At 36.4% G+C, this 17,382-nt stretch overlaps 1 protein-coding gene across 10 annotated transcripts in view; it reads right to left on the bottom strand.

Annotated features, from left to right (window-relative positions):
* Positions 1-5,161: 5,161 nt before the first annotated feature.
* The window catches only part of Tet (tet methylcytosine dioxygenase-like), a 73,310-nt gene continuing 61,089 nt past the window's right edge, over positions 5,162-17,382 (bottom strand). For 6 of the 10 annotated variants that reach the window (XM_085660066.1, XM_085660067.1, XM_085660065.1 and 3 more), the window contains 8 exons: positions 15,506-15,743; positions 15,180-15,415; positions 11,843-14,864; positions 11,384-11,559; positions 10,909-11,262; positions 10,614-10,841; positions 10,388-10,542; positions 5,223-10,309 (listed from right to left, as the gene is read on the bottom strand). In XM_085660066.1, the coding sequence (XP_085516192.1) occupies positions 7,579-10,309; positions 10,388-10,542; positions 10,614-10,841; positions 10,909-11,262; positions 11,384-11,559; positions 11,843-14,864; positions 15,180-15,415; positions 15,506-15,743 (7,140 nt within the window). In that variant the 3' untranslated portion in view covers positions 5,223-7,578. Of the gene's footprint in view, positions 10,310-10,387; positions 10,543-10,613; positions 10,842-10,908; positions 11,263-11,383; positions 11,560-11,842; positions 14,865-15,179; positions 15,416-15,505; positions 15,744-17,382 lie in introns of all 10 variants that reach the window. The other 4 variants (XM_085660074.1, XM_085660073.1, XM_085660072.1 and 1 more) reach the window with 1 other exon arrangement.

Here is a 17,382-nt window from a genome sequence, read left to right on the forward strand (position 1 = left end):
TTATTATTATTATTATTATTATTATTATTATTATTATTATTATTATTATTATTATTATTATTACTATTTATTATTATTTTTTATTATTATTTATTATTATTATAATAATAATTATTATTATTACTATTATTATTATTATTACTATTATTATTATTATTATTATTATTATTATTATTATTATTATTATTATTATTATTATTATTATTATTATTATTATTATTATTATTATTATTAGTATTTATTCATTATATCATTGAAATGAGTCTTTTTTTCATTGCTTCGGAGTTCCTTTCGCATCGATTTTCGTTTTGGCCTATCGTAACGGCGAAGGGAACGCTTCAAAAATTATTTTGTATATTTATTTATTTTTTTCCTTTTTATTAGAAAAATTACAGCTTAACTTACGACCATTTACGTAATCGTCATCAATATATTAGATTTTATTTTCATTCTTTTATCTCGCGTAAATAAATATTTATAAATACATTTGATTTCGGCGCGTGCACGTGGTTAACCACCTGACAGACTCAACGTTAATAAGACTCCTTAATTATTTTGTTATATTATTTTTTCTCCCGTTAGAATATATTGAATGAGAATACTCGTATTTTACGTCGATCGATCCAAGAATCCAATTGGGAAGATAATTCAAAGACGATCGATCGATAAACGGCTACGATGTATCGATTGTTTTATCCTTACAAAAAAAGAAAAAAAGATTCATTATTTGTCGCTATTAAAAAGCATTATTATTTATTTCAAATTACGACGAATTCCAGGATCGATTAACACGAACGGATTTGGTCTGCCAAGAGTCTACCGCCCTTCCACGCCGAAAGCTTAATTTCGATTTAAAATTTCTCTTCACGATTTTTTGTCCAAAAATATATGTACATATATAATTGGTGTATACATAACATTATATGCGCATGCCCTGTGGGTGACACGGGGATATTCTTTTTTACCTCCTTTTTTTTTATCTTCTTTTATATGATACCCAAATGCAAAAATGATGAGTTCAAACGTACGTTCCGTTCATTAGAAAGGATTCCCTATGATTCATTTCTGATTTTTTTTCTTTCTATTCGTTCGACCAAACATATCTCACAATTTTTGCATCTCAGGTATTGGACAATGCAACACTGACGTGTCCATATTTTATTATACTATTGTTTTTTCTTTCAAACTCTGTTTACTGTAAACTACAAATATTGTTTTCTTTTTTTTTTTCTTTTTTTTTTTCTTTTTTTTTTTTCTTTAATTCTTATTCGTTCTTCTATTGTATTATTTTGCTTCTTCATCATAAGGCGGACAAGTGTGTTTCTTCTTCTTCTTTTTTTTTCTTTTTTTTTTTTTTTTTTTTATCTTTTCGTTATTTCACTTCACAAGACATATACATTAAGTATTTTTTTCCACTATTACACTTACATATGCTTCCTACAAACTATCTCAAAAGTTTCATTCCTCACTTCGCTTTTTTTAGGACTTTTTCGTAGATTTTTTCGTAAAAAACAAAATGGCATCTTTTTGGCATTGGAAGAAAAAATACATTTTTCAACTTTTCTTTTCCTTTCCTATTCGCTGCTCTCACAAGTTCCTTTCAACCAAATATTTATATTTTCTTGCTTTTTTTTTTTTTTTTTTTTTTTTTTTTTTTTTTTTTACTTTTAATGCATTTCCACGTCATCGTTATTTTTTTTTCTTTTCTTTTTTTAAATTTATTATTACATGTGTCTGCGTATGTATGCGACGTATGTGTTTGTTAATCGTTTTTATTTATATCGTTAGTGACTTCCTTATATACTTTATGTTTACTATTACAAATATTTTACCTCTAATTATTACCTTTAATACTATTTTGGCATCGTCGCATTAAAATTTCAAGTTTCCATTTTATATAAAGTATTAACTTTGCATCCCGTAAAGGAAAACGTTCCCCCTTTTTGTGTACATGTATATCTATGTATGTTTCTTTATGTGAACGCGTACGCGCATTTGTAATTAACGCGTCTTTGTGTTGTGTAACTGACTTTGTTCGTGTATGTAACCTGTAACAGGTGGAAGCAGCTATTACGATAAAGTTAACTTTTTCATTTTCTTTTGTTTATACATTTACGCATTTGGAAGTCGTCGAAATATAAGATTCGATTATAAAAAAACAAAAAAGATATAATACGAAATGAGATAAAGACAATCCTTTTGTTAGTTTTATAAGACAGAAAACATTTCTTTACGTAATTTTCCAATAATGTTACAATAGCCATTTTAAAAATATATATATATATATTATGTATATATACACACACACACGTTGATTATAAAAAAAGGATTAAAAAAAATACAAATTCGAAGCCTCTTTGTAGTACGAAAAAATTGTTAACCAGGGACGTAGACACGAGGATCAAAGGAACGATGATTTATTTTATCGCTATTTAATAAGTTCCTCGTTCTACCACCTTTTCCATTCTTGTTTATTTTTGTTTTCTTTTTATCTTCGTTTTACATCATACTTCTTCTTGCCTGAGCGCTTTGGAAGTTATCGAAAGACTGAATTCACCCGAAGAAATTATTAGACAAAGAGAAGATAAATTAATAATTGTTAATTAACGAGTGTCTATTGTGCTCTCGTTCCGGATCACTGTCCGTCCGTCCGTCCTTATGTAAAAAATCGAAAACAAGAGATCGATGAGAACGAATTGAAGACTTAAAGGAAATATTTGTACGACAATTTCGTAGGATTAAACTCGGCGCCGAATACCGAGGAGGAACGTGCATCGTGACTTACGAGCGAGCATCGATTATTACGATGCGCTTAGTTTTTTTTTTGTTTTGTTTTGTTTTGTGTATGTACGTGTGCGTGTGTGTAATTAATCTATCACTCATTGCACGCTTTCACCGGATTTCATAATCAATGTTACGGTCCTCTCACTGTCTATTTATCTTTATCTTTAGTTTTATTCACGCACCACCCCCATTCTAATTTTCATTCTTCGCGTCTTATGCAACGTTTTTATGATATGCATTGGAATCGAGATAAAGGTCTTTCTTTTTTTTTTTTTTTTTTTTTTTTTTTTCTTTTTCTTTTTTTCCCCACTGTATTTTCTCTCTAATATAACATCTGACGTTATAAACTGTAGCAAAATATAGTATAGTCAACTAGAGTAAAGAGTGAAAAACTCGCGCGCATTCATTGTATTACACGAGTATTTACACAATCTCTTTAGCTTCCATTCTTTCGTGCGCCATAAAATATTCTCTTATTCATGAAAATACAAGGTGACAAGATAAAAAGGATGAAAGTCCAGAAATCAGACGCGATGCACTTCCTGTAGAGATATCGGCTATAATAATTGATATTATATATGTATACGTGTTTTTTCGCTCTTTTATATATCCGTATTGTAGAGTTCGGTTGAAAGATAACAAAAAAATAAAAAAAAAAAAAAAAAAAAAAAAGAAAAAAAAAAAGAAAGATAAAAAAAGAAGAGGAAAAGTAAAAAAAGATAAAAAGAAAAGAAAAAGAAAGAAGAGAAAAATAAAGTGAAGTAAACGATAATGCGATAATAATGCTTATGATTTTTTTTCTTTTTTGTCTCAAAAACTTATATAATAAATAATAGATTAAATTATATTATGTTACTAATTATTATTATTGTTGCCTATAATTACTATAATATGCATTAATAATGTGAACGATAATATATTAATGATTCTTATAATACTCCAGCGAGCGTGGGGTAGATTCTCCTAAGTCTCCGTTTTGCTCTTCCTTTTCATTTAATTTCGACTATTCTATGTAATTTTTTTTTTGTCTTATTCTTAACTTCGCCCTTTTTTAATGCGAAGAAATATATATTTTATTTCATATATATGTATACATACATATATAAATTTTTATATGTATATATATATGAAAGGTCTTCCGATTAAAAGGTGCTACGCGTCCATATATCGTAGACTATTATTATTATTATTATTATTATTATTATTATTATTATTATTATTATTATTATTATTATTATTATTATTATTATTACTACTATTATTATTATTGTTATTATTATTATTATTATTATTATTATTATTATTATTATTATTATTATTATTAATATTAATATTATTATTAATATTATTATTATATTATTTACTAATTAATTAATTAGTTATCAATTATTATTATTATCGTAAAGATCGCGCGCATGATTAATAATCTAAAAATCCATCTAAATTTTTTTTTACGCAGGATCGAGCGAAAAAGTCGCGACGACGATAATTAATAAATAAATAAGTAGAATTTTAGCTACACGATCCCCGTGTAAACATCGATCCTTTCTCTCTCTCTCTCTCTCTTTCTCTCCCTCTCTCTCTTTCTCTCTTCCCTCCTCCTTTCTCCCTTCCTCCTTCCCTCTCTCCCTTCCTTTCTTTCTCTAGTTTCTTTTTTCATCTTTTTTCTATTTGACTGTCCCATTCATCTTCAAATTTTTTCTTTCATTCTCTCCCTTATTCAGATTCATACTTCTCTTTCTCTCTCTTTCTTTCTCTCTCTCTCTCTCTCTCTCTCTCTCTTTCTCTCTTTCTCTCATGCATTCACGTGCGCACACACTTTCTCTCTAAATTTTATTAATTAATCTTATTAGCTAAAAAGAAACTGACAAAAGATTATATAAAACTGTGCTTCATCAAGAACCGGGACATTTTCAAATTACTAATAACAGTCGCCTAATATTTACAAAGGCCGAACGATAAAAAATCAAATCGTTTTTATTTTATCGTAGATGGTGAAAAAAAAAAAAGGAAAAAGAAAAGAAAAGAAAAAGAAAAGATTAGTCATCGTTATAGAGTCGCCTAAAACCTCGGAAAAGGGTATAACGATACGTTAACCCGTTCGAATTAAAAAAGAAAAAAAGAAAAAAAAAGGAAAAGAAGAAAAGGAAAGAGAAAGATAAAAAATCTCGCGCTATTTAATGTCAACTTTCGATAAATTACTTTATCTTATTTTGCGATAGCACATAACAATGCCATTTGCTTTTACCTCGTGTACCTTAGAAAAGGGAAATAGATAATATTATAAACATCAATATTCAACATACAATATACGTAGGATGTATGTAAAAAAAAAAGAAAAAGAAATAAAAAAACTCAATCCCAATTATAATTGAGAACGTTAAAAAAAAAAAAAAAAAAAATAAAATAAAATAAAATAAAATAAAAACAAGAAAAAAAAAAAGTTAAAAAGCAAGCCAATAAAATAAAGAACGTCAAAACTTTTTTTTTTCGGAGAAGACGTAGTACTTTTCCGAAATAAAAAGATGAAAAAAAAAAAAAAAAAAAAAAAAGAGAAACAAAACGGAGATAATAAAAGATTTAATAACGTCATCCCTGCATGCAATCGTATTGCATGATTGTTAGGAAAAAATGCTTTGTACTCAGCCGACCCGAAGGACGAATGGTTAGTATTTTAATAATCCGCGCCTTCTCCAACTATTTTCCACATCTCACGACTTACTTAGTGAACAACTACAGGTGCAAACGCGTGCATACAAATAAATATGAATATGTATAGAATAATAACAAGCGCGATTTACAAAGGCTATAAAGAGAAAAGGAGAATATTTATCGTTTAATTAGTTATTAAGACTTGAGATCATTTCTTTCGTGTGTGTACATGTACCTATGTTTTCTTTAACCCTCTCTTTCACTTCCCAATGAAAAATATTAATTGTATATGCATGTGTGCGTGTATGTATGTATGTATGTGTGTGTGTGTATGTGTGATGTGGGATGTGTGTATTTGTGTATGGGTGCATATAGGTATTGTGTATAACACGAACACTTCTGGAAAAATACTCGGTAATTGTGATATAGTAATGATGATGATAGTGAACAATTGTGCAATCTCTCATGGCTTTCGCGAAAAATTTATCAGAACTAAGAGGTTACGCCTACTGGTTCGTTTTCTTGTTTGTGTTTATGTGTATATGTGTATGTATTGTTTTTCAATGTTAGAAACGCTTCATTGGACAAATATGGTCAATCAATTGGAACATGTGGCATCGTAAATGTGTAAAAGAATGTGACGGATAATAATAACGAAGCGCGAATAGAACGTTCCAAAATGTTGCTATTTCCTTTTTTATTTTCTTCTTTGTCCATGATATTTGCAATGTCCATGAACGCAGGCGCGTGCAATTGGTCTACTTTAGCGTTTCGTATTCGGTTGCCTAGGCGTAGACTAGCTAAGAAAAATTACGATGCTACCAATACGAAACCTGTGATCCTTCCTCATCTGCGCGTAAAACGCGATATCTTTAACTTTAAGCGTACAATCAAATATACTAACACTTTTTACTTTTTTCTTTATTTTTTTATTTTTTTATTTTTTTATTTTTTTACTTATGTTTCGTGTTTTTCCCTAAAGTTTATCGTATCAAAGCCATGTGCACGGTAAGACATCAAGTTGATAGCTATTATTTTTAACGCGTTTCGAGTTCAATCTCGCTTTCGCGATAATTCACATTCCTATCTTTTCTTTTGTTTATCATTCACATTTGTAAAATTATGACGAATATATCTTTATCGATATTTCCTATTATTTTTCATACTTCTCCGATTCATTATCCTTACTCAATCTACCCATGCCTTTCTTCCTCTCTCTCTCTCTCTCTCTCTCCCTCCCCCTCCCTGCCTCTCTCTCTCTTTCTCTCTCTCTCTCTCTCTCTCTCTCTCTCTCTCTCTCTCTCTCTTTTTCTCCCCTTCACCTACGTATTTGACTTGCCTTTTTCATCAACTTTCATCATCCGCCTCGTGCGCGCGCTCTTTTAATTATTTCATTTGTTTAACATGTAATCATCTTACCGTGAGTCTAACAAAAGTTTTGTATAAAAAAAGGAAGCCCCAAAAAAGGTGGGGAGATCACGCGATGAACGCCCTAATTGTCGTTCGTTATGGGCGCGCAGCATCTATTTTTTCTTTTCTTTATTTCTTTTCTGTTTCTTTCTTTTAATTATCCAGACGCATTAACCGGTTTCGTTTCGTGTTTTTGTATCGCGCACAAAACGTATGATAGAAAAATGGCAGTGCGATTGGTTTTGTTGCTCCGTCGATAACGAACTACTCCAATATTAAAATAATGCGCTCCAAAATACATATTTGGACAATTTCTATTCCTTTTCATTAGTTTTAAAGTCTTCCCGTTAGAACATCTTATAGAGAGAGAAAAAAAAAAAAAAAAGAAGAAGAATATACGTCTAAAACGGGTTTTGGAAATGAGTTGATACCGATTCTTGCAATGCCTCTTTCATTCTTTCATTCTGTCTCTCTCTCTCTCTCTCTCTCTCTCTCTCTCCCTTTTTCTCTCTATCTCTCACTCGCACCCTATCGCCTTCGTTCGGCTCAACTCTATATGGATCGTTCCTATTTTTAGTGCCGGTCAGGCACACCTCACCAATATGGCTATACGAACAATGATCCCTCCTATTCTTTCCTGTACGCTCATTTTTTTGTTTTTTAAGTTATTCGCTCAAACCCCAGTACGATCCGCAATCATGGTCGATTGGAATCGTACCTTCCGCTAATGGCTCATCCGATGGCTCCTCCTTCTTGATACGGACCTGTTATCATACACGGATGCATAGGAAAAAGTGTTGTCCAAGTCATGGTTGTATACGTTGGCGACCTCATCATGAATTGTGAATTTGGTACGGTAGATATATGAGGAAGTGGTGGTAGCTTCTCATTATTCACCGTACTAGCTGGACTAGTAACTGCTGTGGACACTAACGGTGACGTACCCGATGAGCTGGTAGTCGTTGTCGTTACAACACCCAACTTCCTCAATCTCATTTTCTCTTCCCATTCGTCCCAACCGTGTCTTGGTCTATTAAGATTACGATGTTGATAAAACACCAAACTGATTCTAGTCGGATTAAGACGATTGGGTTTCTTCAAGGCCGTCGTTGAGTGCATCTCGTGTTTCGCACATTCGAATAAAACACTACCATGACTTAAAGCTATAGCAACTCCTCCCATTTGTGGATCTTTGAAGCACTCTTCGTTGTCGGAATAATCGGCTACCTCACCGAGTGGTTCCGCTTTCGGTGGTGGCTCAGGAAGTACCGGGAAGTATGGTGGGGGTCCATAAATGTCCCAACGAGAAGTTTCCCATCTTGGCCAGCCTGTATTTAAACTCTGATACGGTGGTATACCTTGATACGGATATTGCGGAGAATGGAAGCAGGCGTCCCTTTTGGGTTGTTGATAAAATTGCGGAGGATATTGTGCGGCTTGTGGGTGATAAGGTTGATGATAATTGTAACCTTCCCAAGAATTTGGATATGGTTTTTCAAAAACTGGATACGTTGGATAACCGTATTGCGGAAATGCGTGAGGATGACCCAAGCTTGACATGGCGTGCAAATCTTGAACTTGTTTCATTTCTTCCGCCCAAGCTAAAGAAGTGGTATTCGAATTAACGATCTCTTGTCGTCCATCATGAAATCCTTCTCTTAATTTCTCATCATGCCAATCTGTTCGTTTTTGATGGTTCTGATTGGGTACGCATGTTTGTACCCCATTGCTTAAACTATCCGCAAAAGTATTATTTCTTGCGGGTTCCTGCGGTTTCAAAAATGTTCTTGCAAATGTGTTTGGATAAGCATTGGCATCGGTAGACAAATGTTGACCCGATGTTGTTCTCGAAGGTGGTCTTCCTTTGGGTATACGGAAAGGGGATGGTTCGGTTTGCGTTTCCCAACAAGTTGGCTTTGCTTGATCAACATTTGGTAATCTTTCGGGCCAAGTTGAATTTTTCTGATGATCCGCTTGATTATTTATTTTCTCTGTCACATTTTGATGCTCGTTAAAAAGAGTCTGATGTTCCATCGATTTTGAAGTTTCGGAAGACCATAAATTAAACATGTTCCAACTGCTTCCATAACTTCCTTGTTCCGAAGACACGGTTGGAAACTGAGGGGTTGTTGAAGTTTTTAAATCCGTTTGTCTTTGCAAACGACCAAAGTACCTTTTTTGATCGCTTGAACTAAGAAGACCTTGCACATCACTTTGTTGATCAGGAATAGATGGAAGATTTAAGGAACCCTGAAGGAGGAAATCTGGGTTCGTAGCACCAAGTGATTTGTGACTATTACCATCCATGCAGGAAGTACCACTATATCCAGGAAAAACATCCCCTAAATTAGAATCGGTATGTTGATTTTGATATGTAGCGTTTCTTCCTAGTTGAACGGATTGTGAAAGATAGTGACTTTGTACTCTTGATGAAAAGGATGGCTCGGTTTGTGATTTTGGTAACATAAATCTTGTAGAATTCTGTGATTCTAAATAAGTCTGTGACAATGCACCAGAGTATTTTTGTTGACTAGCATCTTGTCTCATTCTAGATTGATTGTCCATGTTATTTTGACCAACATGACGAATGTTATTCGCATTTGCTTGTGATTGATGTATTCGTGATTGTAAATTCTTTTGCATAACATCTAAATGGGTCGGTGAATGAAAGTATCCTGCTCTTGGAGACGCATTATTTTGTCTGGTCTCAAAAATATGTTGATAGCTTCTCGCAGAAGTTGCATGATTGTAACTACCGTCAGGTGTAGTAGGGTATCCCGAACTTCTTGGAGAAGCCATTCTTGGATCCTGCGGCGTTGATGGGCATCCTCTAGGTGACATGGCATAAGCTGCTTCACCAGGTGTGCATGGATGAGAACTTCTCGGAGAAATAGGATGACCTCTTGGAGAATGAGTGTAAGTACCTCTTGGGGAATCCATGGTGGAGTTTGGTAAATTCCTTGAACCTGGTCTATGATCTTCCTGCGAAACTGTACTTCGTGGTCTGATATCATCCAAGCTAGTGCTATCTGGATCTACTTTAGTGTCTCTCTCTAAACCACCAAAGGCATATTCTCCCCAGGGATTTAACCAATTATTTTTTCTTTGATCGAGCCAACCATTTCGACTCCATTGTTGTTCACCCTGATAACCCCAACCTTGATACATAGACACTGGACTATCGAGGACCGTCGATGATACCTGAGAACTTTGTAATTGCGCATCCATACCTTCGAACATTGAAGCCATTTCTAAAGATAATTGAGTATCTCTTGCTGGAGTTCTGGACAAATCATGATGATTCACTGCACGACTTGCTTCTATTATTTTATCGGACGCGTTAGTGTGCCTTTGTATTTCTTTTTTATTTGCAACAGTATCAGGTTCCTCATCTTTTCTTTTCTTTCCATGCCGACGACAAGGTTGAAGAGGAACCGATCGGACTCTGACCTCGCAGGGATATCTGTTAAGACGATAATTTTTTTCATATAATATTACCATTCATGTGATTTATATTCAATGTAGAACGAGAATTACATACTTATTCAGAACTTCTAAAGCCCCAGAGCGAACTTTTTCTTCTTGTCCTTCTTTTGAACCAAATTCATCTGTATCGTCCATGATGTAAAGAGGAAGTACATGTAGCTGTTCATCTTCAGGTTTCGCTAATGTTCGATGTTTTGTCAGACTTACTACCTATAAATTGAGTTTATTTTATATACATAAGCGCATTAATATAAAAGAAAATGATAAAACGCTTTACATACCACAGTGCATCCGTTATTCATATTGTGGAGATCTCGATGAGAGTGAGCACAGAAATCGATACAAGCCGTTACACCAGAAAAGGGTCTCCCAGGTTTAAATCCTAATCGACATTCGCTTGCTTCTCGTTCAAATTGAGTTTGATTATTAAATGCTTCCGGTGCAAGACTTAAATATAAAGGTGATAAAAGTGTAGCCAAAACGTGCATCCTCTCTTCAACCTCTTGTTCCTGATTAAAAATCATTGATATCATGTATTCCCAAGAAAAAATAGCTATTACTATAAATAAAACTTACCTCTGACCGAACGGATAATCGAAATTTTCGTACAGTTTTGCTTCTTGCATATTTACAACCATTGTAATACATAGACCAAGAGCATCCGAAAGAAAAACTCGCTCCGCAGGTATCAGGATCCAGTCCTTGACAAGCACAGGTTCTCGGTTCATTAGTACCACATCTTCTGGTCGTTGGAAGACCAAAGCGATTTAATTTGTGACTCAAAAGGGAATAAATGCGATCAGCCTCATGAGTTGGAACTCCTTCCCAAGCAACCATGGCTACAACGATCCATGCCGTCGCACATTTATGACCTTGTCGATGTTTCACTATGGAAAGGATCTTCTCATCGATGCCGGATCGTCGTATTATCTAGCGAATCACTGATATTACAATCCCATCACCACAGTATAATTTAGGCCGATTTTTAATATTAAACTAATATCATAAATTTCTAATTATTAATACAAAATATTGTCCAAATTGAACTTACCCATTTAGCCATTGGACACCCTTGAGTAGTCTTGCCTTCCTTCCCAGTATAAACGACCTTCTCGAACCTTATTGCATTTCCCTTCAGCCCAGTTCTTCTTTCAAGATCGTTCCGAAGATCAGACAGACTTGCAGCCGCTCCGAGATGAGTGTAGTACGAGCCGGGTTCAGGTGGACCTTGTAGTTGAACCTCATTTTATTTACGAAACCGACGTTTCAACGAAAGGAAGCAACAGAAGCGGAAACATTTATGCCATGTATGTTATATCCTCGAGAAGGAATTGGGTTAGGTATGTACACACTTCTCTCTGGATCTCTGAACACAGCGCATAATCGATGTATTTTGGCCGTAATTATTAGTACTTTTGTTTGAATATAATTATTCTTTCGTGTGCAAATATTCATTGTTAGTGTGTTCTCTCAATGTTAGTGTCGTATTGAATACGCAATAGCAACTCACATTTATCGGCAGGAAAGCAGTTGCAGTCCGGTACTTCGGTCCTAACATTGTTCTTCAGTTTGTCCAAATGATCTTGCAATTTAGTTGTCGATGATGCGTTGCCGCTTTTCGGACTATTAGATCCTTCGTTCTTTATATCAGAGTCTGATTTCTGTTGAGAATCTGCTAATATTTCATCCCTCGTCTGAAGACCTTGACAACAACCTTCGCGCAGGTGTTCCGGCGTAGGTTGCTCCGTGCCACCTCTCCGACAGCACCATGAACCAGTACCTGGTGATACTTTGGCGGGACCACCGTCGCCTCTAAATTTATAGTCCGAAGCATCATGCGATGTTTGACCAGGTTCAGCTTTTACAGGCAGCGTAGTATGGTCTTCTCCTCTAGAAACATTGCAGGATTCAATGCTTTCGGGTATGGCGCAATTGTAGTCTCCTATGTTCTCCTGCTTGATGGTTTGATCTGAAGCGTACTTTACCTCCGAACTATCTTCCTCTTTCGTGGATGACTGGTCTGCTTTCATTTCAACGGATCTTTGTTCATTCTCAACTACAATTTTGCTGATGACAGAAGTATCCGCAGTCTGCATAAAATCAAGGTTGTCCTCTCTTGCTCTTTTAGTTGCATTCGTATCTTCTCGTAGATCTTCGAGTCTTTGTGTTTTTTTTTCAGCACACTGTTGCTGAAACGTCTTTTCTTCTATGATAGAATTATCATGATGTTTATTATGGTCTTTCCATAATCGTTGCTGAGTTTGTTCGTGCATATGTTGTTGTTCCTCAGAAGGCTTTTCAAGGACAATTTTATCTTCTGTCGCGAATTTCATAAAATTTTCTATAGCAGTCACACCGGTCTCTGTTAGTACGTTATGATTAGTTAAACTGGTTCCACCTCCTGTCCATTCTAATAAGCCACCACCTTCGGGCAAACTATCGACCCGAGGGTGGTGGCTATGCAATAAAAAATTACCGGTCAGATTTTCATTAGATTGCGCCATTGACATGATTGTCGATTGATTGAGGTACTGATCCGTTCTCTTTTCTTGCATTTTCTCTGAATTTTCATGTGACTCTCGTAACCGATCATCTCCGACATATTCTCCATTTGATCCAATAATGTTATTAATGTTATGCTGACCTTGCATTTGATGATGCATATGAAGATGCTGTTGCTGTTCTTGATGTTGCTGCTGCATTTGTTGATGTTGCAATTGCTGCTGTTGTTGCAATTGCTGCTGCTGTTGTTGCTGTTGTTGCAATTGCTGCTGTTGTTGATGCTGTTGTTGTTGATGTTGTTGTTGTTGATGTTGCTGTTGTTGTTGTTGTTGTTGTTGTTGTTGATGCTGCTGCTGCTGCTGTTGATGTTGCTGATGAAGATGTTGCTGCTGTTGCTGTTGCTGCTGCTGCTGCTGCTGTTGTTGTTGTTGTTGCTGCTGCTGCTGTTGCTGTTGCTGCTGCTGCTGCTGCTGTTGTTGCTGTTGCTGTTGTTGCTGCTGTTGTTGTTGCTGTTGTTGTTGCTGCTGTTGATGTTGCTGCTGTTGATGTTGCTGCTGTTGATGTTGCTGCTGTTGATGTTGCTGCTGTTGATGTTGTTGTTGTTGTTTGCTTAAAATCATTGATTTGAGCCGACTGTTCAGATTCACTCGATTTGATTGAGCATATACATTGTTTTCATGGTTGTCTTGATTATCCGAATATCCATTGTTTTTACTATTATCTGCATTTTGTTGCCACATGATTCTTTCCCCAGAATTTTGCATATCTTGTTTCGATGTATGCTGACCCCACGTAGGTTGATTTTCACTTACTGAAGATGGGGACCACGTCATATGATTATCCATTTTAGTTTCTTGCGATGATTGATTTTGCCATGTTGTAGATTGATGACCAGGTGTTCTTCTTGGACTAGGTTGAGAATCTGGCCATTGTTGTTGAGGTTGCTGACTGGATTCACTTTTCATGCTATTGGGTGACCAGTTGGGTTGACTAGTTGGTGTGTCTGGCCATGTCATTTGATTGGAGGGAGTCAGTCTTGGATTTTGTTCAAGTTTGGTTTGTTGCGACCATTGCTGCTGTTGTATTTGCTGAGAGGATATAATCAATCCCGAATTTTGTTGACCTGTATTTTGTTGCGTTTGTATTTCAGGACTACTCTGTTGCCACGAGTGTTGACCAGAAGGCGTTACTCTTGAACTTTGTTGGGACGGATTTTGCTGATGATCTGGTAATTTTGGAGAATGTTGTGGCCACCCCTGATGTTGTTTTTGAGTAGATGGTGTCAATCTTGAGTTCTGAGTATCTCTTAATTTAGGACTTTGCTGCGACCAACTTCCCTGAGTTTGTTGAGATTGTTGTTGTTGTTGTTGATTCTCAGTATTGTCAGTCCACGATTGAGGAGTTTGAGGTTCCTTTACGGTACCATTTTCCCAACTCATATGACTACCCGGTCTTGACAACTCTTGTTGTCCTTGTAGCTGCATAGCTTGTTGTTGCTCATTTTGCTGCTTCATAGTATTCTGCATACTCTGTTGCTGAAGCTGCTGCTTTGAAGATTTTTGCTGTTGATGGTGTTGTTGAAGAGTAGAATCCGACCACGTCATATTACTATTATTTACACCACTGATTTTTGAACTCGTACTAGTGTCAGTCCATATATGTCGTTGACTAGTATCCGACATAGTATGTTGCCGTTGCAAATGTTGCTGTTGTTGGTGTTGTTGCTGATGTTGTTGAGCAACTTGTGATTGCCACTGATTTTGTAGCTGTTGTTGACCCATTTCCACGTAGCCTGGATATCCGTTAGAGTTGTGTAAACTCTGTGGGCCCGGTTGAAGTGGATACCCAGGCATCTCGTTTCCCGACACATTATTCGCAGCAATTGTGGCAAACCCTTTTACTTGCGTGTCCGTAGGAGGTTGCTGTTGTTGCTGCTGTGGGGGTTGTTGTTGTGCCTGTTGGGTATCCATGTGTACGGAGCTACTACGGCTTGTTGGAGTAGTCGAAGGTGGTGGTGCCATTGTCACATCCTGAAAAGAGGATCATTCGATCTGTAACTTAAAATCGATTGCAGCTTTATCATCCGCAAGAAGAGACGCTTACTCTTCTTTGCTATGTAATACATGTGTTATTAAACCAATGATACGATTAAAGCACTATTATTGTGTAGATATGATAATTAAAAAATTAAATTTATCTTCTTGCTTTAATACATATTTTGCACGTATCACTGTATTTAATATGTATTTTAGCAACGAATGTTAAGCTTCGTCTTCAAATATAATATAAAAATATGGCCTTTGCATAAAACATTGCCACGAATAAGTTTTACTAGCAATCCTTACCTGCTGCTGGTAACCGTTAACATAATCCTGTCTTTCGTAACCAACGGGTTGCGTTGGTGCTGAAGCAGGATCCATAAATTGACCATTTAATGGCCTTTGAGGTGTCGAAGCTGCCGTTTGTGGTGCCACTGGTGTTAAGGGTGAAGGTTGCCCCGTAATTGTATATTGTCCTGTAGTCCCGGCTCGTTGAAATGCCGATTGATCAGTAGTTATAAAAGTTTGCTGTTGATACGCGACTGCAATAACGATTCATACCAATTCATAAAAATATATATAGACATGCCTATTTTAAAAATAATTGTACTACACAATTCCTATTTATGTACCTGGTTGAGGATGATAAGGCGTTGCGGTGCTGTATTGAGTGTGATATCTTAATTCTTCTAACTGATTAGGAGCAGGAATTTGTTGAATAAATTGTTGAGGTGGCCATGCAGCTGGCGTGGTTTCAACCGCGACTGCACCCACAGGACCAACTCCCTGATGCCATACTGTATTACCGAAACCAGCTGCCGGTCGAAAGCCAGCACTAGAATCTCCATAAAATGGCACTACACCGGGAGACTAGAACAAATATACGAAGTGCACAATATAATAATAGATATAATATAAATCTCAAGAGTGCGCTTTAACTCCTGCATTTAATTATTAAGAGTATCTAAATTTTATTTAGTCTAATTTTGTCAAATAACGTTGTAACATTTGCCAGACAAACTATTTAAATAAACCTCAATTGTTATGTGTCACTGTTCGATCAACAGTTATTGAATTACGAAAGTAATCCCATTAACGAACGACCAAGGAAGAGGAATTTCCTCGCAACATCCTATAATCGGAAATCCCAGAGGTAGATTGATTTAGCAACGATCGATCTAAATACGAAATATGCTCAAACATATCGTATCGATTGGGTATTAATATCTAAGCGATAAAAAGGAAATCATGTATAAATTGTACTTATAAAATTCCATTTATTTGCCAGCTTAAAGTTCATTGAATTCGATTGTAGTCATTATATTACAGTGATACTACAATTCGATTGTAGTCTAGTGCACTGGTTCGCAATTCATTAGCTTTTAGTTCATTATCATTAAATGCATTTACAGAAGGTCTTTGAAACGATGGTCTAGCTAATTTTGAACTCCTTTTATTTTCGTTGTCAACAACGTTCTCGAAATACTATCCCCATTGTAATCCTGGTTCTTTTCTCAATGGGGAAAAAAGGAAAAAAAGAGAACAGCGAAAGTAAAAAGGAGAAAGGGCAGTAATCCAGAAGGATATCTGGAGGCTTCTTTGATGCAAAAGCATAAACCACTTAAATGAATCGCTTCTTTCGTCGTACGATCGATAATAGAAGGGTAGTAGTGAGCTCGAGAAACTCCGTGAGAGCCCCCAAAGTGGCCGTGAATCCGTGTTTGTGGTCGAGGTTGATAGCATCGAAGGCGGGCGTCTCGCCAAGCGAGACAGGGGTCTCTTTGCCCCTACCCCTTGCCGTACCACACACCAACCGATGTGGACGCTCTACTCTCGGATAGACCTCTCCTTCCCTCTTTTCGCAGCTTTCTCGCTTTCTCTCAGTGTGCCCTTAGGGGAGAAAATCCTTCCGTTCTCGTGGCACCGTGACCTAGGGCAACGTGAGAGCCCGAGGCGCGATAAAACGGGATGTCCCGTGACAGCACCCAAACATAACCCTCAAGACCCTGCCCGCCAACTCGAACCACGTCGACTGCCAGCCTCTTGCTCTCTTTCTCTTTCTCTTTCTCTCTCTCTTTCTCTCTCTCTCTCTCTCTCTTGCATCCTCCATCTCTTCCTACTCTCCAGCTAAAACCCCGGAAAGAGTTCATTGCCCTCGACCTTTCGTACCTACTCTCCTTTCTCCAGCATGCTCCGCTTACTCTCTAGGGCAGAACCACTTTACGTGCCGTATTACGAGCACACTCGTCGTCACTGACGACGCTGAATACAGATTCTTTTCACTTACCGAGTCTGCCTGAAAATAGGACGTTTATATCGGCACGCATTACTTTCTCGTTTACCAACTCGCGCTCGCGCGCACGTCTAGCTTCGCGTAACACGTTATAGCTTGTTCCTTGATCGCGTGCGAATAAACAGCTGGTAGAATCGGATAAACCGATGAAAGCGGTGTTTTTCCTTTCGTTCTTTGTCTTCGACTCGACAAAATGGATCATGCAGGAAAAGTTTC

The sequence above is a fragment of the Vespa mandarinia genome, chromosome 11, assembly GCF_050613455.1.
Source record: "Vespa mandarinia isolate Hongniang chromosome 11, ASM5061345v1, whole genome shotgun sequence".
Classification (NCBI taxonomy): Eukaryota; Metazoa; Arthropoda; class Insecta; order Hymenoptera; family Vespidae; genus Vespa; species Vespa mandarinia.